Source organism: Callospermophilus lateralis, chromosome 5 (assembly GCF_048772815.1).
Source record: "Callospermophilus lateralis isolate mCalLat2 chromosome 5, mCalLat2.hap1, whole genome shotgun sequence".
Classification (NCBI taxonomy): domain Eukaryota; kingdom Metazoa; phylum Chordata; class Mammalia; order Rodentia; family Sciuridae; genus Callospermophilus; species Callospermophilus lateralis.
The window spans coordinates 67510120-67533338 of record NC_135309.1 but is presented as its reverse complement, the minus strand read 5'-3'; the positions used below and the strand labels follow the sequence as shown (position 1 = coordinate 67533338).

Here is a 23219-nt window from a genome sequence, read left to right as displayed (position 1 = left end):
AGTGGTTTCAAAGAATCAGTGTACCTCTAACATACTGTGGAACTTAAGGAGACTATTTCCTGTTTCATAGGAAAGGTCTTATTTTGTCCAGAGACTTCTTGGCAAGTTTTAGTTTACTGAATTAAGAATATATTTGTTCGTTTGTCCTTGATCTGCCTCCTAAATATATCTGACTTCATTCTTCCTGGCCCAATAGCTATAGAGCAGAAGCCAGAAGTTGCTTTTTTAGCTGTATGTTTCCTACCACTCTCTAGGCTCATCTTCTCACAATGTCATTACTTAAATCTTTATTAATCTCTTTTTATATCATTTGTTGTTTTACGTATGATTATTTTCATACTCATCTCTTGGTCATGTGACTGAAGGGGCAAGATCTGTCTTGCTCAGAGTAATTCTGTTACCAAGCAAGATGCATGGCACTTATTTAACAGTCAATATTTAAATGAATGAGCATCCTCAAATATGTTTAGATTGTTTTGACAATTAGAAAAGTGAAATTGGGTTGGGGATATAACTTAATAGTAGAACCCTTGCTTAGCATGCTCAAGACCCTGGGTTGGATTTCCCCACCGCAAAAAAAAAAAAAAATATTGAGACCAGGAACATTCCGCTTCTGAGGTACATCCCTAGCTCTTCTTAAATTTTGAGACAGGTTCTTGCTAAGATGCTCAGGTTGATCTTGAATTCGCAAGCCTCCTGTCTCAACCTCCTGAGAGTCGTTGGGATTACAGATTCACTGGGATTATAGCTCCTACTGCTTTAGGAGTTATAGTCCAAATATCAAAATGGTGTTTTGCAACCAACAGATGTTACATGTATATTTTTCACCCCAAATCTTGTTGTGTTTCTTTCATAACTTATTCTTTCATGAAAGCACTTAATTAAGTTTAAAGAAGCTGGGCATGGTGGTGCATACCTCTAATCCCAGCAGCTCGGGAGACTGAGGCAGGCGGATCATGAATTCAAAGCCAGCTTCAGCAATTTAGTGAGGCCTAAGCAACTTAGCAAGACCCTGTCTCTAATAAAATATAAAAAAGGGCTGGAGATATAGCTCAGTGGTTAAGCACTACTGGGTTCAATCCCAGTACCTCCCAGCCAAAAAAAAAAAAAAAAAAAAAAAATTAAAAGAAAAATGCTAATGGTCTGAATATTGGTTTCTTCTCATATTCACGTTAGAACTTAGTCTCCTGTGTGATAGTGTTAAGAGATAGGACCTTTATTATTGCATTACAGAAAAATTAGAAAGGAAATAAAATTATTTGTAGATATTTATTTTCAGTTTTTCTTTTATGTGTGAAGTTTTGTGTGTGTGTGGTTGCTGGGGATTCAACCCAGGGGACCAGACTTTTTTAAAAAACTTATTTTTATTTTTTGGGTACTGGGGATTGAACTTAAGGACACTTGACCCCTGAACCACATCTCCAGTCGTTTTTTATATTTTAGAGACAGGGTCTCACTGAGTTGCTTAGCGTCTTGCTTTTGCTGAAACTGGCTTTGGACTCTTGATCCTCCTGCCTCAGCCCCCTGAGCTGCTGGGATTACATAGAGGCCAGTGCCACCGCTCTCGGCAACTTTTTAACTTTTTAAAAAACTTAAAAAAAAAAAAAAGAATATTACTCAGCAATAAAAGAGAATAAAATTTAAAAAAAAAGCCCTCTTTTAGAGGGATGAGGTTGTGGCTTAGTGGTAGAGTGCTTGCCTAGCATGCATGAGGTACTGGGTTCGATCCTCAACACCACTTAAATGTAAAATAAAGATATTATGTTCATCTAAAACTTAAAAATAAATATTAAAAAAAACTTTTTTAGGGGATACAGCTCAGTTGGTATATTGGTTGCCTAGCATGCACAAGACCCTGGGTTCAATCCCCAGCACCAGTGGAAAACAAATAAAAAATTATTTTGTGACAGGGTCTTATTAAATTGCTGAGGTTGGCTTTGAATTTTTGATTCTCCTGCCTCAACCTCCTGAGTGGCTGGGATTATAAGCATACACCATTACACCCCAGTCTGTATATGAACTTGTATGTAGCTACAAGACAACTCAGTGTAAAATTTTGTGTCATGGATTTCTTCAGTTGACATAACATCAGAAGCATATTTTATAGGGGGCTGGGGATATAGCTCAGTTGATAGAGTGCTTGCCTTACATGTACAAGGCTCTGGGTTCTAATTCCCAGCACTAAAAAAAAAAAAAAAAAAAAAAGACAAAAAAAACCCAGAAGTGTATTTTATAAATCTTCAGCAGCAAGAGAATGGGTCCTTTACTGTACTTTTCTGTTAGAAGTAATATCCTTTTTATGCAATAAATTTTTTAAAAGTATTTCTAGATACCTGTGTAATTTTCTATATTTGCCTTTGTTTCTTTAGTCTGGTTTTCCATATATATAACTACTGGTCAAGGAATATGGACTTTTTTTTCTCTTTTCTTTGAATATGAACTTTTTAATGGCTATTGATACCTATTAGAATCAAATTCCTCTCCCTGGCTTATGACTCAGTAGCACATTTCTTAGATGTCTTACCTGTGAAATAGAGATTGTACTAAGAACTTAAAATTAGATCCATATTCAGAAATATGTACATTTTTCTGAAAGTGGAAAAGGTATTAAGTAGTTTTTTCCTGAAACAAATAGACTACAATTTTTTTTTTTTTTTTTTTTTTGTACCAGGGAATGAACTCGGGGTACTCGACCACTGAGCCATGTCCTCAGCCCTATTTTGTATTTTATTAGAGACAGAGTCTCACTGAGTTGCTTAAGCATCTCGGTTTTGCTGAGGCTGGCTTTGAACTCGTGATTCTCCTGTCTCAGTCTCCTGAGCTGCTGGGATTACAGGCCTGTGCCTCAGTGCCCGGCTCTACAATAATAGTTTTTTAGTAATGTTTCTTGGCTTGGGGTCAAAGGTAGGACTTTTACTCTTTGATCTTGGTATTTAACATATGTCTGAAATCTTCTGTGAAGTTGATGTGCCTACTCAGCAGATAATTTGAGGTTTTTGCAGATGAGGCAGTTAGAGCAATATTTCTGTTAGATTTTCCTAAAAAAAAAATTCATTCTAGTAGATTTTATTTTTTAAAATAACTTACAGGATAGTTAAAACATAACCTTATTATACAGAATGAATTTAAAAATTTTAAGGTTTCTTTGTAATTGTAACTTATATTAAGCTTTAGTAAATTTATTGATTCTTTATTTTAGTTAAAAGGTAACTGTTTGTTGAGACTTAGAATCCTCTTTTTGCGTATTAGATGTTCTTATCTAGGATCTGAACTTTTCGAGTAAAGGCGGAAATGTGATTTTTTCCCCCCTTTCTCTCACTGGTCAAATGTGCTATCTTCGGTGAAGTTAAGTCTACCTATACATCTTCATTTTAAGGTGTTTATAGAATACTAAGTTTAGCATTGCGTGTATAATATTTTTTGAAAATGTAACTGCTTTCTTGTGCTTTTTGTTTATAAGTGAATTTTTAAAAAAGTGAATATAAGACGTATGTTTATGATTTTTTGATATGTACAATGTGAAATGATGACTGCCATCAAGCTAATTAATGTCTGTTTTATCACACAATTATTTTTTGTTTTTATATGTGTGGTAAGAACCTTAAGATCTACTCTCAGCAAATTCAAGTATGTAATATGCATACAACACTTCAGAATTTAGCAATTGGATTTACTAAAGTGATGTGTTCATAATGTGTTCTCTAAAATGGAACATTTTTTGGTATTGGGGGTTGGACCCAGGGGTGCTCTATCACTGAGCTACATCTAGGTTGCTTATTGCATAGCCATTGCTGAGGTTGGCTTTGAAATCCTGGTTCTCTTGCGTCAGCCTCCCAAGTCACTGGGATTACAGGCGTGCACCACCACACCTGGCCATCCCTAGCACTTTTAAAAAATATTTTTTAGTTGTAGATGAACATAATATCTTTATTTTATTTACTTATTTATTTTTATGTGGTGCTGAGGATCAAACACAGTGCCTCATCTGTGCGAGGCAAGCACTCTACCACTGAGCTACAATCCCAGTCCCCCAGTGCTTTTTAAACATTTTTTATTTGAGGCAGTTCCTTTCTAAGTTGCTAAGGGTCTCATTGCTGATGAGGACCTCAAACTGGCGATTCTCCTGCCTCAGCTTTGTGTTGCTAGGATTACAGATAAGTGTATGTTACCATATGCCTGTAACATTTTTTAGTTTAGAAGAATCTTAACTTTCTTTTAAATTGTATGTTTTTTGTTGTTGCTTTTTGCCATGGATGTGGAACCCAGGGCATCATGCATGCCAGGCAAGTGCTCTACCATTCAGCCGCATCCCAGTCCTACATTGTATTTTAAAAATATATGTAACCCATCATCTATGACCTTTGTCCATAGTTTTTAGAATTCTGTGTTTGTAAAATTGACACATTTTTCTTTTTTTTTTTAAAACATTTATTTATTTATTTATTTTTAGGTGTAGATGGACACAACACAATATCAAACCTGGGTCCCTCCTGTGCTAGGCGAGCTCTCTACCGCTGAGCCACAATCCCAGCCCTCTTTTTCTTTTTTTTTTAAAACATTTATTTTTTAGTTGTAGGTGGACACAATACCTTTATTTTATTTTTATGTGGTGCTGGGATCGAACTGAGTGCCTCACACATGTTAGGCAAGCGCTCAACCACTGAGCCACAACCCTAGCCTCAACACATTTTTCATTATAATTAAGTGCATAGATGCAACCTTTCCCATGTTAATATCGGCAATGAAAAAAAATTTCTTATTTTATCCAAATATGAACTTTAAAAACTAGATAGAATAAGTAAAGGTGAGGGTGCTTCAGTTTTTTATTTTTTTACTGATTTCAAAATTTTTGGAAATGTAATTGATATTTTTGAGCTGAAACTTTTCCCTTTCTAATTGATAGTGGAGGTCTAAGGAATTATGGAACAAGAGTAGATGGAATAATATTTTATAGGAATATGATCACTTTGTTTTTTTTTGTTATCATCCCAAGTATTTTCATTCTATTTTTATAACCCTGTGAAGCCACATTGAATATATGTTACTTAAATATAAGCATTCATGGGGGAATATAGACTATATATATTTGTTTGTTTTGGTACCAGGAATTGAACCCAAGGACGTTTAACCACTGAGCTGTATCCCCAGACCTTTTTATTTTTTATTTTTAGATGGAATCTTTTTTTTTAAATATATATTTTTTTTAGTTGTAGATGGACACAATATCTTTATTTATTATTTATTTTTATGTGGTGCTGAGGATTGAACTCAGTGCCTCACGCTTATGAGGCAAGCGCTCTATAACTGAGCCCCAGCCCCAGCCCCTAGATGGTATCTTAATAGGTTGCCTATAGCCTCACTAAGTTGCTGAGGTTGGCTTTGAACCTGAAAATCCTTGCCAAAGCCTCTTAAGCCACTGGGATTACAGGCCTGTGCCACCATGCCTGGCTGGAATCTAGACTATTAAACTAAGCTAAACTTTTATTTTTCTATGATGGAGACAAAACATTAAGTTTGACCAGTGTGTATACAGGAATTGACAAACCAGGATCATTTGATGCCTGGCATAAGAGATGATTTTGAGTGTCAAAGTTGGATTTCTGCTGACTAGAAAAAACATGAGGCAGATATGTTTTTGCCACTTCTAATGACTCTAGATTTTTTTTTTCTTTGCTTATAGCTGCTAAAGCATTTACCAAGAATATTTAAGGTGTCATCCTTCTCATGTTCTCATTTTTTTTTTAATGACTGGGAAATGTGTCCGTCTTTTTATTTATTTATTTGTTTATTTATTTTGTATGGGCTTGAATTCAGAGTCACTGGACCACTGAACCACATCCCCAGCCCTCTTTGTATTTTATTAGAGACAGGGTCTCACTGAGTTGTTTAGTGCCTTGCTAAATTGCTGAGGCTGGCTTTGAACTCGTGATCCTCTGCCTCCGCTCCCTAGTTGCTGGGATTACAGTGGTGAGCCACCTGCTCAGTCCTGTTCTCAGTTTTTAAAAAAGTCTTTAAGGGATGGGGTTGTGGCTTGGTGGTAGAGTGCGTGCCTTACATGTGTGAGGTATTCAATGGTTTTAGTTTTCAGCACCACATATAAATAAATGAATAAAAATAAAGTTCATCAACAAATATATAAAGTCTTTAAGATATCTATTGAAAAAGTTAACAGTGGTGTTGATTGCTTTTTCTTTTCCTTTGAGATGGGGGAAGATCTTACTATACTGCCAGTCTGGTTCAAACTTGAAATCTTTGTGCCTCAAACTGAGCAATAGCTGAAAGTAAATGTGTGCCCACCCATGCCCAGCCATTTTTGGATACTGGTGCTTGAGGAGTGGAGAAATCTAGCCCATCACTCCCAGTTTTTTCCTTGCTGGCCATTTGGACAGGTAGTTCGTGAGGGTATTATTTATTATTGCCTACGAGACAAGCAGCAACTTTTAAGTGTCAGGTGCCACCCTTTTCACTGAGAGAGCAAATAAATGTAGACCTGGTATAAGATTCTTGGTGTAATTAGAAGCTCAAAGATTAAGATAAAGTAGTTATTTTGTAGAAATAAAGAAAATCTCATTTGCAGTATTTGTATGTTATTTATTATGATAGTTGCCTTTGTTGGCAGTCACTTAAACTTTTGATCTTTGGTTTTCCAAAATGGGTTTATCTTATTAATGATACCACTGTTTGAAAACAATGTTTTCCATCCATTTTTTTCTCTTTTTCTAATAGATGTGATGCTGACCCATCAGCCTTAGCCAACTATGTTGTAGCACTGGTCAAGAAGGACAAACCTGAGAAAGAATTGAAAGCCTTTTGTGCTGATCAACTTGATGTCTTTTTACAAAAAGGTAATTATTATGGGCCTTCAACCAAGTATTTATATAAAGATTTTGAATTTATTTATTTATTTATTAAAAATATTTATTTTTTAGTTGTAGTTGGACACAATACCTTTATTTTACTTACGTATTTTTATGTGATGCTGAGGATCGAACCCAGGGTCTCGCAAGTGCGAGGCAAGTGCTCAACTGCTGAGCCACAACCCTAGCACCAAGATTTTGAATTTAAATCTTGTTGAATTTCTTCTCTTTCCTCAATAAGGCAGTGCATGCTGATTGGGGGATAACAGTTTAAAGATTATGCTGGGCATTGTGTTGGCAGATCCTGGTTGAGGGATAACAGTTTAAAGATTATGCTGGGCATCGTGTCACATTCCTGTAATCCAAGCAACTGGGGAAGCTGAGGCAGGAGGATTTAGAGTTCAAAACCAGCCTCAGCCAATTTAACGAGGGCCTAATCAACTGAGTGAGACTCTCTCTAAATAAAGTATTAAAAAAGGGCTGGGGATGTGGCTCAGAGGTTAAGTACCCCTGAGTTTAATCCCTGGCACCTCAAAAACCAAAACACAAAACTCAAAAAACAGTCTAAGGGTATTGAAACTGCTTATCTTACTGTTAAATAATGAGCCCATCAGTTTTTTTCTTTCTTGGCTAGGGCTTTTTTTTTTTTTTAAGAGCCTTATAGTTGTACATAGTTGGGTTCATCTTGACAAACTCATTCATGCATAGAAATTGATTTTAGTTCATGATTCCCTTCTTTTTCTTTCCTGTCTTCCTTTCCTCTCCCATTCTCCTTCCTCTACTCCACTACACTTCCTTTCACTTGGGGCTTCTTGATAAAAAGATGGGTGTAATCCTCTTCTCTTTTATATTTAATTTCTTCTTACCAAAGTCCTTTCCATGATCTACAGAGTTTCCATGAGGTTTCCCCTGTTGTCTCTCTGACATCTTCTGCCACTCCCCCTCACTTGTTCCACTGACTAGTTTACCATTTTATTGAAAATGGCAAACTTGCCTGTAATCCCAGTGGCTCGGGAGGCTGAGGCAGGAGGATCGCAAGTTCAAAGCCAGCCTCAGCAATGGCGAGGCAACTCAGTGAGACCCTGTCTCTAAATAAAATACAAAATAGGGATAGGGATGTGGCTCAGTGGTTGAGTGCCCCGGAATTCAATCCCCAGTATCCCCCACAAAAAAAGAGAGAAAATGACAAACTTGTCCAACAGTTCAGAGCCTTTGAAATTATTTTACACTTGACTGAAACATGAATTCCTCCCTTATTTCTTTCTGGTCCATTTTCAAGTATCGTTTCTGAACAGTTTCCCCTGATTGCCCTTTATACAACACATAACATTCCATGCTCCCCAGTCATTTCTTTCAACCTTGAGTACTCATCACTCTATGTCATGATTATTTTCCTATTTATCTCTCTCCTCCCACCTTCTTTGTCTTTTCTTTTGTTTAAAGTGGAGACTTGATGGGCTGGGGTTATGGCTCAGTGGTAGAGTGCTTGCCTAGCATGTGTGAAGCATTGGGTTTGATTCTCAGCACCACATATAAATAAATTAATTAAATAAAGGTCCATTGACGACTATAATATATATATATATATATATATATATATATATATATATATATATATGTATGTAAAGTGGAGACTTGAAACCTACAGTGGTTGGCACATAAATGCTTGATAAGTATTATTATTAGGTAAGTAGTACTATGGATAACACTTATCAGTTGATCTAGGTTTTTTTTTTTACACAATACCTTTATTTTATTTATTTTTATGAGGTGCGGATGATCGAACCCAGGGTCTCCACATGTTAGGCGAGCACTCTACTGCTGAGCCCCAGCCCCAGCCCCTGTTGATCTAGATTGATGAGAAAATATCCTTTAACTCAAAAATCAGCTGGTGAAGAGAAGATAAGATGGCTTCTCATTTTAATACATAGGATTACATCTTTTTTTCAAGCATTTTAAGACTTTTTTGTTTGAAAAAGAAAACATGCATACAGAAATTCCTCTTTAGTATAGATGAGTGTTCTTTTTTTTTTTTAATGTGTTAATTTACATTGAAGATGACTCATGTGAAATGTAGAGCCAAAAAGAAAAAAAGTAAAATATAGTAAAGATATTTGGAGTATGAGGCAAATGAATGTTCAGACATTTAAGAACTCACTGTTATAAAAAGCTGCAAAAAAACTGGAAATGAAGTTCAAGATTTATCTTGAACACAAACAGTATATGAGTGTACCTTTCCCCCCACATCCTCTCTAATACTTACTATTATTTGTATTCTTGATAATTGCCTTTCTGACTGATATGAATGAAATCTCAACTTGGTTTTGATTTGCATTTCCTTAATTGCTGGAGATATTGAACATTTTTTTTCTTTTTCTTTTTAATATTTTTTAGTTGTAGTTGGAAACAATACCTTTATTTATTTATTTTTATGTGGTGCTGAGGATTGAACCCAGGACCTTACATGTGCTAGGCAAGCACTCTACTGCTGAGCCACAACCCTGGCCCCTTAAACATTTTTTTCATATATTTATTGGTCATTTGTATTTCTTTCGAAAAGTATCTGTTTAGTTTTATGCACATTTATTTATTGGGGTACTTGTTTTTTGGGGATTACGTTTTTTGAGTTCTTTTTATTGTTGGTGGGACTGCAAATTAGTGCAACCACTCTGGAAAGCAGTATGGAGATTCCTTAAAAATCTAGGAATGGAACCACCATATGATCCAGCTATATCCCACTTCTTATTATATGTTCAAAAGTTGTAAGATCCGAATACTGTAGAGATATAGCTACATCAATGTTTATAGTAGCATAATTCACAATAGTCAAGCTATGGACTGGGATTGTGGCTTACTGGTAGAGTGCTTGCCTAGCATGTATGAGGCTCTGGGTTCGATTCTCAGCACCACATATAAATAAACAAAAAATAAAGGTCCATTGAGAACTAAAAAAATATTTTAAAACATAGTCAAGCTATTAAATCAAACTAGGTGATCTTCACCAGATGAATGAGTAAAGAAAATGTGGTATATATCATTGTGTGTATCCACAAAACACTAGTTAAAAAAACTATAATATCAAAAAGATCAGTAGAGTACAGGGAAGGGAATAGGGGAAAGGGGGAAAAGAGGAAGTACTAGGGACTGAATTAGGGCAAATTATATTCTGTGTTTTTATAATTATGCAAAAAAGAATCATAATGTTATATATAATTAAAAAGAACCAATAAAAATTTATTGCAAAAAATAAATAAGCATTTATCAAAAAAAGCTACAAAAGTTTTTAGTAATTCTTTAAACTTTAAAAATAATACACATGAGGAAGAACTCTAAATTTTATTTATTTATTTAATTAGTTGTAGGTGGACACGATATCTTTATTTATTTTTATGTGGTGCTGAGGATCGAACCCAGTGCCTCACATTGGTAGGCAGGTACTCAACCATTGAGTCACAAACCCAGCCCTGTAAAAATTTATTTATTTTTAAGTATTTATTTTTTTAGTTGTATTTGGACACAATACCTGTATTTCATTTATTAATTTTTATGTGGTGCTAAGGATTGAACCCAGGGCCCTGCACGTGTGAGGTGAGTGCTCTAGTGCTGAGCCACAATCGCCAGCTCCTTATAAAATTTATTTTAAAAAGAAGAGAAGAAACAGCCAGAAATTTACCACCAAAGACGAAATCACTGTAGTGTATAGCTTTCTAGATTGGCATTGTCTAGGAGAACTTTGTGCAATTGTAGATAATGATTTATATATGTATTTTCCAGTTTAGTAGCCTTTAGCTATTTGTGGCTATTGAGTGTTTGAAATGGGTTTCTATGGTTGAGAAACTGATTTTTAAATTTAATTTTAATTAATTTAAACCCAAATCTAAACAGCCACATGTAGTTAAGTAGTTGCCATATTCAACTATTGGGCAGTGCACCTCTAGACTTATGTCTTTAATTGAGATTATATATTAAAACAAGGTGTGATGGTGCACCCCTAAGATTCTAGGGATTTGGAAGACTGAGACAGGAGGATCACACATTTGAGATCAGCCCCAGCAACTTAGTGAGACCTTGTCACAAAATAAGAATAAAAAGGACTGGGGATATGACTCAGTGCTAAAATGCCTGTGGATTCAGTCCCCAGTATCTCCTCCCCAAGAAGATATATCATGAAAATACTCTTACTATTCTACATGCATCCCTATACCACCTATACTACATAGTTTTGCCAGTTCTTACATCTTTGAGTTTTTTTATTTAGGTAAACATAAAAATATTGTAATGAGCTGGGCAGGGTGGCCCATACCTGTAATCTCAGTTGCTTGGAAGCTAAAGAAGGAGGATAAGGGGCTGGGGATGTGGCTCAAGCGGTAACTCGCTCACCTGGCATGCGTGCGGCCCGGGTTCGATCCTCAGCACCACATACAAACAAAGATGTTGTGTTCACTGAGAACTAAAAAATAAATATTAAAAAAAAAATTAAAAAAAAAAAAAGGAGGAGGATAAGAAAGTTTGAGGCCAGAGCTCAGTGTACAAGGCCCTGGGTGCATTCTACATTGCTGGTAGGGTATAGGGGGAGGGAAAGAAGAAAGAAAAAAAATCTTATGTCTTTGAGGCTTGATATTATCAGTACTCATTTTTTTGGTACATGTTTTGTATTCTATTGTATGATTGTCCCATAATTTATTTTACTAGTCTCTTATGGAAATTTGGAGTTGTTTCCAGTCTTTTGCTGTTTCATACTCCAAGAAATATTCTTCCATGGATATGGTTTGCATACATTTAGTTATGTCAGAGGGACTAAAAAACCCAGATGTGAGCTGGTTGTGGTGTTGCACACCTGTAATCCCAGCTATTCTGGAGGCTGAGTTATGCAGATCTCAAGTTCAAGGCCAGCCTGGGAAAATTAGTAAGACTCTCAAAATGAAAAATAAAAAGGACTGGGGATGGAGCTCAATGGTAGAGCACCCGGGATCAGTCACTTGTATTTTGGGGAAAAGGAAAAAAATAAAACCTGGAAGTGGGATTCTTTGCTTTAAGTTAGGTTGTGTTTTTAGTGCCATCAGCAGTGTATGAAATTGTTTCTTTTCCAAAACCTTGCTAACAATGTTTAAATTTTTTTTGTTTGTATAACACTTTAATATTATTTCTTCTCAGAAACTTCAGGTTTTGTGGACAAATTATTTGAAAGTCTCTATACTAAGAACTACCTTCCACCTTTGGAACCAGTTAAACCTGAACCAAAACCACTAGTCCAAGAAAAGGAAGAAATTAAAGAAGAGGTAATGTAAAATTATTCTTTTGCTTTGGTAAACTTCTCAAAGTATTCTTAGTTGTAATTTGAGCTTTTTAGAAGTAATTATCTATTGATTGATGTTTTTGTGTTTGGGGCATGGTGCAGATACTTAGGGTTTCTTGAAAATTAAAAAAATTTCAGAGAACTTATTTAGGGCTCAAAGTCATACTTGTAGTGAGGAATTCAGAGAAATCTTAAATCCAGTGACTTCTAGAAAAAAAAATTTCATCAAATATGGATGTTTCGCTGAAAATAAAGTATTAATGAGACCTGAAAAGAAATCATTAGGTAAAGCTTTTCATATATGTAAAGAAGACTTTTTTTAAACCACATAGTTGTTTTAAATGGTTAATTTAATTATGAACATCATTGTCAATATTAGAAAAGCAAAAATGGCTTCACAATATTGGCATATAAAGACTGATAATAGATGGATACCTAATTTTTTAAACCAAGATGGAAGTTTTAGAGTTCATTTCAATTCCTTTCATATATAGATAACATAGCATATGAGAAGAATGTGAATTCTTTAATGAGGCTTCATGAATTACAAAAGCAGTTCTACAAGTTACTTCTGTCTCACTTTTTAAATTTATATGGGAAAGCGGAATGCATTACAATTCTTATTACACATATAGAGCACAATTTTTCATATCTCTGGTTGTATACAAAGTATATTCACACCAATTCATGTCTTCATACATGTACTTTGGATAATAATGATCATCACATTGGGTCTTCATACATGTACTTTGGATAATAATGATCATCACATTCCAGCATCGTTTCTAACCCCATGCCCCTCCCCCTTCCCTCCAACCCCTCTGCCCTATCTAAAGTTTGTCTATTCCTCCCATGCTTCTTCTCCATATCCCACTATGAATCAGTCTCTCTATATCAAAGAAAACATTTGAAACTTGGTTATTTGGGATTGACTAACTTCATTTAGCATTATCTTCTCTAACTTGATCCATTTACCTGCAAATGGCATGATTTTATTCTCTTTTATTGCTGAGTAATATTCCATTGTGTATGTATGTCACATTTTTTTTTTTTTTTTATCCATTCATCTATTGAAGGGCATCTAGGTTGGTTCCACAGTTTAGCTATTGTGTATTGTACTGCTATAAACATTGATGTGGCTGTTCCTCTGTAGTATGCTGTTTTTAAGTCCTTTTGGTAATAGTTCAAGGAGAGGGATAGCTGGGTCAAATGGTGGTTCCATTCCCAATTTTCCAAAAAAAATCTCCATACTACTTTCCATATTGACTGCAGCAGTTTGCAGTCCCACCAGCAGTATATGAGTGTACCTTTTTCCCCACATCCTTGCCAACACTTATTGTTGTTTGTCTTCATAATAGCTGCCATTCTGACTGGAGTAAGATGAAATCTTAGCATGGTTTTGATTTGCATTTCTCTAATTGCTAGTGATGATGAACATTTTTTCATGTATTTGTTGATTGATTATATATCATCATCTGAGTAGTGTCTGTTCAGGTCCTTGGCCCATTTATTGATTGGGTTATTTGTATTTTTATTTTTTAACTTTTTGAGTTCTTTATATACCCTAGAGATTAGTGCTCTATCTGTTGTGTGAGGGATAAAGATTTGCTCCCAAGATGTAGGCTTTCTATTCACCTCACAGATTGTTTCTTTTGCTGAGAAGAAACTTTTTAGTTTGAGTCCATCCATTTATTGATTCTTGATTTTAATTTTTGCACCAAAGGGGTCTTATTAAGGAAGTTGGGGCCTAATCCCACATGATGGAGACTAGGGCCTCCTTTTTCTTCTATTATATGCAGGGTCTCTGGTTTTATTCCTAAGTCCTTGATCCATTTTGAGTTGAGTTTTGTGCATGGTGAGAGATAGGGGTTTAATTTCATTCTGTTGCATGTGGATTTCCATTTTTCCCAGCACCATTTGTTGAAGAGGCTATCTTTTCTCCAATGCAAGTTTTTGGCACCTTTGTCTAATATAAGATAATTGTAATTTTGTGGGTTAGTCTGTGTGTCCTCTGCTCTGTACCATTGGTCTACCAGTTTGTTTTGGTACCAATATCATGCTGTTTTTGTTACTGTTGCTCTGTATTATAGTTTAAGGTCTGGTATAGTGATGCCACCTGCTTCACTCTTCCTGCTAAGGACTGCTTTAGCTATTCTGGGTCTCTTATTTTTCCAGATGAAAATGACCATACTTTCAAAAGCACTGTACAGGTTTAATGTAATTCTGATCAAAATCCCAATGATATTCCTTACTTGGAAATAATTTTAAACTGACATAAGAATCAACATGAATAGTAACTCAAACTCCCATATGACATTTGCAAGGTATATTTATTGAAGATTTGCTCTGTTTGCTCTCTGCAGGTCTATATCTGTAACTTTTTATTGTTGTTGTTAGTGGTGGTGAGTCATAGATATAACCCTTCACCTTTTTAAAAAAATTATTATTTTTTTATACTTGTAGATGGACAGAATGCCTTTATTTTATTTGTGGTACTGAGGATCGAACCCAGTGCCTCAGCCATGTTAGGCAAGCACTCTGCTGCTGACCTATATATAGCCTGAGCCCCGCTTCACCTTTTAACACGTTATTTCCTTAGAATAAGAATATTATTCTTGCTGGGCACAGTGGTGCACACCTGTAATCCCAGTGGCTCAGAGGCTGAGATAGGAGGATCTTGAATTCAAAGCCAGCCGCAGCAACTTAGGCTCTAAACAACTCAGTGAGATCTTGTCTCTAAATAAAATATAAAATAGGGCTGGGGATGTGGCTCGGTGGTGCCCCTGAGTTTATTTCCCGGTAACAACCCCCCCCCCCCGAAAAAAAAACCCACAATAATATTATTCTTTTAAATATAATTCCATTATCAATTACATTAAATTTAACATCCATACAATAGTTTTGGATTAAAAATTTTTTTTATTGGTACTGCGGATGGAACCCAGTGGCCCTTTACCATTGAGCTATATACCCAGTCCTTTTTTGAGACAGGGCCTTGCTAAGTTGCTGAGGGTCTCACTAAGTTGCTGAGGCTGGCCTATAACTTACAATCCTCTTACCTCCTACCTCAGTCCCTTGAGTCTTTGGGATTACAGGCATGTGCTACCATGCCTGGCTAGATTCACTTTTATTTGTGTACTTATATATTTATTTTTTGGTGCTAGTGATTGAACCCAGAAATACTTTACTACTGAGCCACATCCCCAAGCCTTTTTAGTTTTTTAATTTTTAAGACAGGGTCTCGCTCAGTTGCTGAAGACCTCAATAAGTTGCTAAGGCTGGCCTCAAACTCAGGATCCTCCTACTGTAGCCTCCTGAGTCAACTGGGATTATAGGCATGCACCATTACTTTCAGTCTTTATTTGTATTTTTGAAGTAAATCCTGGTTTTTAATTTTTTGTCGGTTCTGGAAATCTAACCCACAACTTCATGCATACCAGGCAAGTATCCTACAACTGAGCCACATTCCCAGTCCAATAAATCTTAATTTTCAAAATTGTGAAAAATGAATATCATCTTCTATATAGAGCTACTCCAGCTAATACTTAATGGCATTTCTTGTTTATAAAATTTAATTTAAATTGAATTAAATTCTAAAATTTAACTTAAATTTTAGAAACAAGAAATGCTTAAAAATAAATTAATGTTTAAATAAATTCAACTGTTATATGATTTCTGACATAAATAATAGTTCACATATTAGTGCATAAATAATAGTCTTATGTAATTCTGTTAGCTAATGTCAAGCAGGAATGTTTGAAGCAGCATGTATCTTTGGCTAATTATCTCTTTTTCTGGTCTGTGGATGCAGTTACTGTAAGCAGGGTATGAAACAAATTTATGGACTGTCTATCTTAATTGTCTTCCCTGATCCTCAGCTGCATTGTACCATTAGGTATTTTATAATTATACTATTGATCACAGGAGGTGAACCAGGTGAAAGAATTGGATCATTGGTACAATTCATTCTGATGCTGAAAAAACAACAAAGGATATATGCCATGATTTATGAAGCAGACCACATTTTTTCCTTTCTTCACCCCTTGTTTTTTCTTAATTGTGTTTTAGAGAAACTCAGTCATTTGTCCTATGGAGTTTATTTACTGTCTGGGTTTAGCTGATTGTATTCCAGTGGAGTAACACATCCTCTGTTTCTCTTAAATTGTAGAGAGAATGATTTTTAAATATAGTGTAGTGATTATATAGTTTTGCTGGTGCCACATCATTGCTATTGTGGCTGTATTTTAGTTGTGTGAATTAAATTATCATCTCCTGGTCTGTTCACTCACTTTGAGATTTGTTTATAAGTAAGCTTCTGCATTAGATGTTTAGTTCTTGCAGATGACTTTATGTCACCTTTCTCAAGTGAAGGCTATATTTGTGGTTTGAGAGCAACTTGTTTAAAGATAATAAGATGACTGGTTCTCTTTTTCCTTTGGTACTAGGGATTGAACCTAGGGGTACTTTACCAAGGAGGTATTATCCCCAGTCATTTATTCATATATTTTATTTTTTAAAAAAATTTTGAGACAGGTCTTGCTAAGTTGTTGGAGGCCTTTGATAAATTGCTGAGGCTGGCTTTGAACTTGTGGTCCTTCTGCCTCAGCCTTCTGAGTTCTGAGATTACAGGTGTGTTCCACCATGCCCAATTATTCTCTTTTTATTTCTGGTCCCTCTTGATTGTTAGGCTTTAAAAGAAGCCTTAAACTGGGCTTGATGGCACATACCCGCTAATCCTAGCAACTCAGGAGGCTGAGGCAAGAGGATTGCAAGTTTGAATCCAGCCAAGAAAATTTAGCAAGACCCTTTCTCGAAAAGTAAAAAGGGCTGGAAATGTAGCTCAGTATAGTGCCCCTGGATTCTATCTCTAGTACTGCAAAAATAAGTAACTAAATAAATAAAGCCTAAATAAAGCCTTAACATTTCCATTATTTTCCAAAACCACTTTTCTATAATTTACTTGAAATAGTGTAGCTTTTTTGTGTGTGTGTGTGTGTGTGTGTGTGTGTGTGTGTCTGTGTGTGTGGTGCTGAGAATTGAACCCAGGGCCTTGTGCATGCAAGGCAAGCATTCTACCAACTGAGCTATATCCCTAGCCCAATAACTTCTTTTTATAACGTTCATTAAATTAACTGTTTCTGAAACCTTTTCTATTAAATAAATCTAAAGTCCTCTTTATGTGAATATATTTTATAGTTAGGAATATACAAACCATTTTACTTTATGGTGCTTAGTGATTTACTATTTCTATTTTTGTTTAAAGAATGAGTTGCTTGGGGCTGGGGATGTGGCTCAAGCGGTAGCGCACTCGCCTGGCAAGCGTGTGGCCTGGGTTCAATCCTCAGCACCACATATAAACAAAGATATTATGTCCGCCGAAAACTAAAAAATAAATATTAAAATTCTCTCTCTCTCTCTTTAAAAAAAATAAAATAAAAAATAAAGGCATTGTGTTAACAAAAACAAAAAGAAGAATGAGTTGCTTGTTTTCATCCTTTATTACCATTTCATCTCTTAACAATTAATAAAGTGCTTGTTAAAGTAAATGAGTGTCTTTTCCTATTGCCTAACTCTTTTGGAATTTTTTAAAAATACTTTTTAGTTGTAGATGGTCACAATATCTTTATTTACTTGTTTTTTATGTGGTGTTTAGATTTGAATCCAGTGCCTCACGCATGCAAGGCAAGTCATCTACCACTAAGCTACAACCCAGTCCCTGAAAATGTTTTGATTCAGTATTTCAATATGTTTATTTGTCCCCTCTTGTGCTATAGAAAGGTCATCAAGTGACTTTGTTTTGTAATTTTATACAAGAACTGTTCTTATTTTTAATGAATGTTTTCATATAGGTTTTTCAGGAACCAGCAGAAGAAGAGCGAGATGGCAGAAAAAAGAAATATCCTAGTCCCCAGAAGACTCGTTCAGAATCTAGTGAACGAAGGTTTGTTTGTTTTTAATTCGGAAGACATTGATATTTTTTTAGTTGCTTTGTAAGGCATTAAAAGGAGTTTTAAAGTACCAACTACTCTCTCTAAATACATTAAAAGAAAGAATGTTATTTCTCTTTCTGTTTTTTGTCTTTGTCTTACTTCCCATTTCTTTTATAAACAATCATTATTATGTTCTTTTCCCAAGAGCTCAGTGGGGTGGAAGCAGTCTCCTTAGAGAGTAATAAAGAAATGTTCCATTTGGTCAGGGGTGCTCAGTATTAAAATTATACATATCATTTTTATATTACAGGTGGTCGTTTACGTGTGGAATCAAGAACTTATCTTCAAAATACTGGTCTTTATTTAGGAAAACTTGTTTTTGAGCCTTGTTTCTATTTCATTTCTAAATTGCTCCCCCCCCATCTTTCTATACTTTGGGTTCTTCTCTTTTTTTTTTCATTTCACCCCACCCATTTTACTTGTGGTGGGAATATTTTTTTCTTCTTATATGATAGATTAGAAGAATTATGTGATATCGTCTTACACTTTCCTATAAAAACCACAAACGTTATGAGTTTGGATGACTTGAGAGTATTTCATATTCTGGATTTGTTGGCAGACTTCACTTTTATAGCCTTTATATGGCTTTTATATCTGTGTATTATAGGACACGTGAGAAAAAAAGAGAAGATGGCAAGTGGAGGGACTATGACCGGTACTATGAACGGAATGAATTATACCGTGAGAAGTATGACTGGAGAAGAGGCCGGAGTAAGAGCCGGAGTAAGAGCCGAGGCCTGAGTCGAAGTAGAAGCCGAAGTAGGGGGCGCAGCAAAGACCGGGATCCAAATAGGAATGTTGGTGAGTAGAGAAGAGGTATCCCCTTAAAAGTTTTATTGCTTATGTCATGGGGGTATATGAGAGTCCCTTAAAGCCAAATGTACCTTCAGTATGCCTAAACAATATAAAAACTAGAATTATCTCAAAAAACTGAATATTGATTTTTGTTAGAAAGATAGGGTTCTATTGGGTTGGAATCATAGGTGTTTGATTAAAAAGAATTTATTTTTAAGATATCAAAGTACATGTCTAGACTTAAGTAATTTTGTGTAATTTTTAAAATGTCCTTTCATCAACAAAGCTATTACTTGAGGAAGAGGGTTGCCTGCTTTTGGTTTTTGTTGTGTTTTTTGTGAATATAATTGATTTATATCAACTGCCTAAAGTTTATAAAATTGAAAAGATCCTAATCACTGGTCTAACTTGAATAATATTCCTATTAAATATCAGTAAAGCTGACCCTTTTTCGTATTGTTGTTGATGTTGATATTATTATAAAAGATGATGTTTTACAAGTTATTGATCAGACATGTCATATTATTCATGTTCCAGCTTTTAGAATAAATTAACAAGAGCAGTTTGGAATATAGAAAGATAGCTTAATAAGTTTACTCCAGTGTTCTCATCTTGCTTATTCTGTAAGAAAATAAGTTGATCTAGCTTTTAGGATAAATTAATAACAAGGGCATTTTGGAATACAGATAGCTTTGTAAGTTTACTCTAATGTTCTCATCTTCCCTTTCTGTGAGAATATAATAAACAAATTTAGGAACGTCAAATGTGTGATTTCTTTTGTTTCTTGTTTTTATTTTGTCTCTAAAGCAGAACACAGGGAAAGATCAAAGTTTAAGAGTGAAAGGAATGACCTGGAGAATTCTTATGTGCCTGTGTCTGCACCACCTCCAAACTCTTCTGAGCAGTATTCCTCTGGGGCACAATCTATTCCCAGCACTGTTACTGTGATTGCACCTGCTCACCATTCTGAAAACACAACTGAGAGTTGGTCTAATTACTATAACAATCATAGCTCTTCCAATTCTTTTGGTCGAAACCCACCCCCAAAGAGGCGATGCAGAGATTATGATGGTAAAAACTGTGACTTTCTTTTATATTGTTCCTGAAAATGTTTTAGTAAAACAAATGTTGCCTATATTGCATACTTTTTCATTGTAGCTCAGATTTTTGTTAAAGGGATGAATGAAAGAGTCTCTTTTGGGATATGCTTATATACCTGTTTTATATAGTGCTTTGGCTCTTGACAAGAGAATATTTAAATTTGACTCTTTTTTTAGTTTTTATTTTTACTGTTACATAAAACGTTGTAAGTATACCATAAAATTTGGTAGATACTAGGAATTATAATATTTTTGTATATTGTTTGGTGCTGGGAATTTGTTATTAAGCACATTTAGAAATTTGATTTGCTGATTTTCCATTTGAATGAATGCATCAGCATGTGCGTATTTTATTTATTTTTATTATGGAAATAAATATTTATAAATTTGACAAAATATAATTGACCCTGAATATTCATCACCTTGTTCCAACAGTTACCAACTCATTAGCAATCTTGTTTTTATTTAGACCCTATGCACTTCTCCCTTGCTTGTATTATTTTAAGCAAAACAGAAACAACATAGCATTGTTGTCATCATCATTGTCATTATCATCATCATCATTATTATTTTGAGGTACTGAGGATTGAACTCAGGGCCTTGTATGTACTAAGCAAGTACTCTCTCTACAACAGAGCTAAACTTTCATGCCCTCATTTTTCCTCTATATTGAATGCATGTATTGTTACATTTTATTTTTAATGGGGAATAGAGTGAAATTATTGTTCAGGTGTTAAAAATCTCATTACTCCTGTTTCTGAATTTTCCTTCCTAAGACCAACTTAATGATGTCAGTTTCTTATATATATCTTTCTAAACATGCTCTATGTATATGTATCTTAAACTTAATTTCCCCTACTTTCTTTTTTACATAAATGATAGTATTCTCTTCATACTTTCACATGTATTTTTACTTAGTATTTCTTGACGGTTATCCTGTATTAATACAAAAAGAATTTCTTCAGTATTTCTATAGGCTTCTTATAGCTCTGTCTTTACAAAAATATGTTCAACCTATTTCTTATTGATGCATGCTTGTGATGTTTCTAGTATTTTTTGTTATAAACAGTGCTGTAGTAAATACTAGTATATAGTGCCTGCCTACTTTAATATTTTATTTATTTTTGAATATATTTTTATTTCTAATTGACAGTAATTATACAATTTGTGGGGTAAAATGAGATTTCAGTTTATTTATATAGAATGGAATGGTCAGATCAGAATAATTGGTGTGTTTATCACTTTAACATTTATTCTTTGTGCTGAGAGCATTCAAAATCCTGTCTACTAGCTATTTTTTTTATTAGCTACATCTACTAGCTATTTTGAAGAATTCAATTATTTGTTGTAAATCACAGATATCTTGTGTTGTACATTAAAAGTTATTTCTCCTATCTAGTTGAATATTGTAAACCCAAAATTCAGTTTGCTAATACAGAAAGAATGGTCATTTTAGAATAACATTATGAAGATAGATTATTGAAATTAAGTCATCTAGTTCAATACATTTATCCCCTTTCCTCCACAAGCTTTCTCTAAATTGATATTTGTTTAAAATATCTGAGTTTTGCCTGTTTTGGTGTCGCATACCTGTAATCCCAGTCACTCATGAGGCTGAGGCAAGAGGATTGCAAATTTGATGCCAGCTTCAGCAACTTAGTGAGACTCTTAGCAACTCAGCAAGACTGTTTTTCATTAAATAAAAATGAGCTAGAGTTGTGACTTAGTGGTAAAGTACCCTTGGGTTCAATTTCCAGTACCAAAAAATACCTTGAGTTTTTATTATAAAAACTTAATAGCAAATGGTTTAATCTCATTGCACTTAGTAGCTTATTCTTCCCTGTTATTTGTTATCTCAACAAGTCAGTCTTATAGTATAAAAAGAAGAGATATACCTTTTTCTGCTTCAGGGACATATGATGATTAGTAGAATGACACCAAGAAGACTTTAAGACTCCTTAGAGAAAACCTTCTTAAATCAGAATGGTGGATTTTTCAGGGATTTGTTTTATTTTCTGATCTGTAAATAGGTCATAATAAGATTCTTTTTTTATTCTTACAGAAAGAGGATTTTGTGTACTGGGGGACCTTTGTCAGTTTGATCATGGAAATGATCCTCTAGTTGTTGATGAAGTTGCTCTGCCAAGTATGATTCCTTTCCCACCCCCTCCTCCTGGGCTTCCTCCTCCACCACCTCCTGGAATGTTAATGCCTCCAATGCCAGGGCCAGGCCCAGGCCCAGGCCCAGGCCCAGGCCCTGGTCCAGGCCCAGGCCCAGGTCCTGGCCATAGTATGAGACTTCCTGTTCCACAAGGACACGGTCAACCTCCACCTTCTGTTGTGCTTCCCATACCAAGTAAGTACATGCTAGTTGAATCCTTTTTTTTTTTTTTTTTGATGGTGAATTCTATTCAGAAGAACTTCCTCCCCATTTTGGTAAAATTAACACTGTTTAAACTGTTTGAAAAATAAAGTAATGAGAGAATTTGGAATATATTCCCATAATTAAGATGCCATTGCTTCCTTTTTGCCATCCATTGTTGCATGGAATTATTTGTCATACCTTAGCAATGTAAATTTTGCTTATGGTAGCCTATCATATAGTGACTTATGGTCAGAATTTTGTTAGTTGATAGCAAGAGAGAGAACATGGTAGTAATTTAATGAAATTTTCCAGTCTTAAAAAGCAAACCTCTTCAAGAATATTCAAATGACATTTTAACAATTTTTATCGAAATTTTCAGACATACATGCGGTAGAAGAAAAACATATGCCCTACATGTACCTACCATCATCCAGCCTTAGTGATTATCAGTATTTAGGTGCGCCCCCCCACCCCCCAGCTTTTTGGGTTGGTGGGTTTTTGCTCAAGTAAATTCCAGATGTCAAATCATTTTACTAATTTGTATTTCTGTGTGGAATTCCTTAATAATAAAAGAAGATTTTGTTTGTTTTTGATATTAGAGATTGAGCCCAGGGGCACTTAATCACTGAGCCACATCCCCAGCACTTTTTTTTTTTTTTCCTAGTTGTAGATGGACATAATGCCTTTATTTATTTATTTTTCTATGTGGTGCTGAGATTTGAACCCTGTGCCTCATATGTGCTAGGCAAGCACTCTAACATTGAGACACAATTCCAGCCCAGTCCCTGGCACTTTTTAAATTTTATTTTGAGACAG

General features: G+C 35.0%; 1 protein-coding gene across 3 annotated transcripts in view; it reads left to right on the top strand.

Annotated features, from left to right (window-relative positions):
- The window catches only part of Rbm27 (RNA binding motif protein 27), a 77776-nt gene that overhangs the window by 6291 nt on the left and 48266 nt on the right, over positions 1 to 23219 (top strand). For 2 of the 3 annotated variants that reach the window (XM_076856761.1, XM_076856759.1), the window contains exons 2-7: positions 6727 to 6845; positions 12012 to 12136; positions 18003 to 18094; positions 18751 to 18944; positions 19746 to 20009; positions 22101 to 22394. In XM_076856761.1, coding sequence (XP_076712876.1) covers positions 6727 to 6845; positions 12012 to 12136; positions 18003 to 18094; positions 18751 to 18944; positions 19746 to 20009; positions 22101 to 22394 — 1088 coding nt within the window. The remainder of the gene's footprint in view (positions 1 to 6726; positions 6846 to 12011; positions 12137 to 18002; positions 18095 to 18750; positions 18945 to 19745; positions 20010 to 22100; positions 22395 to 23219) is intronic. The other variant, XM_076856760.1, reaches the window with a different exon arrangement.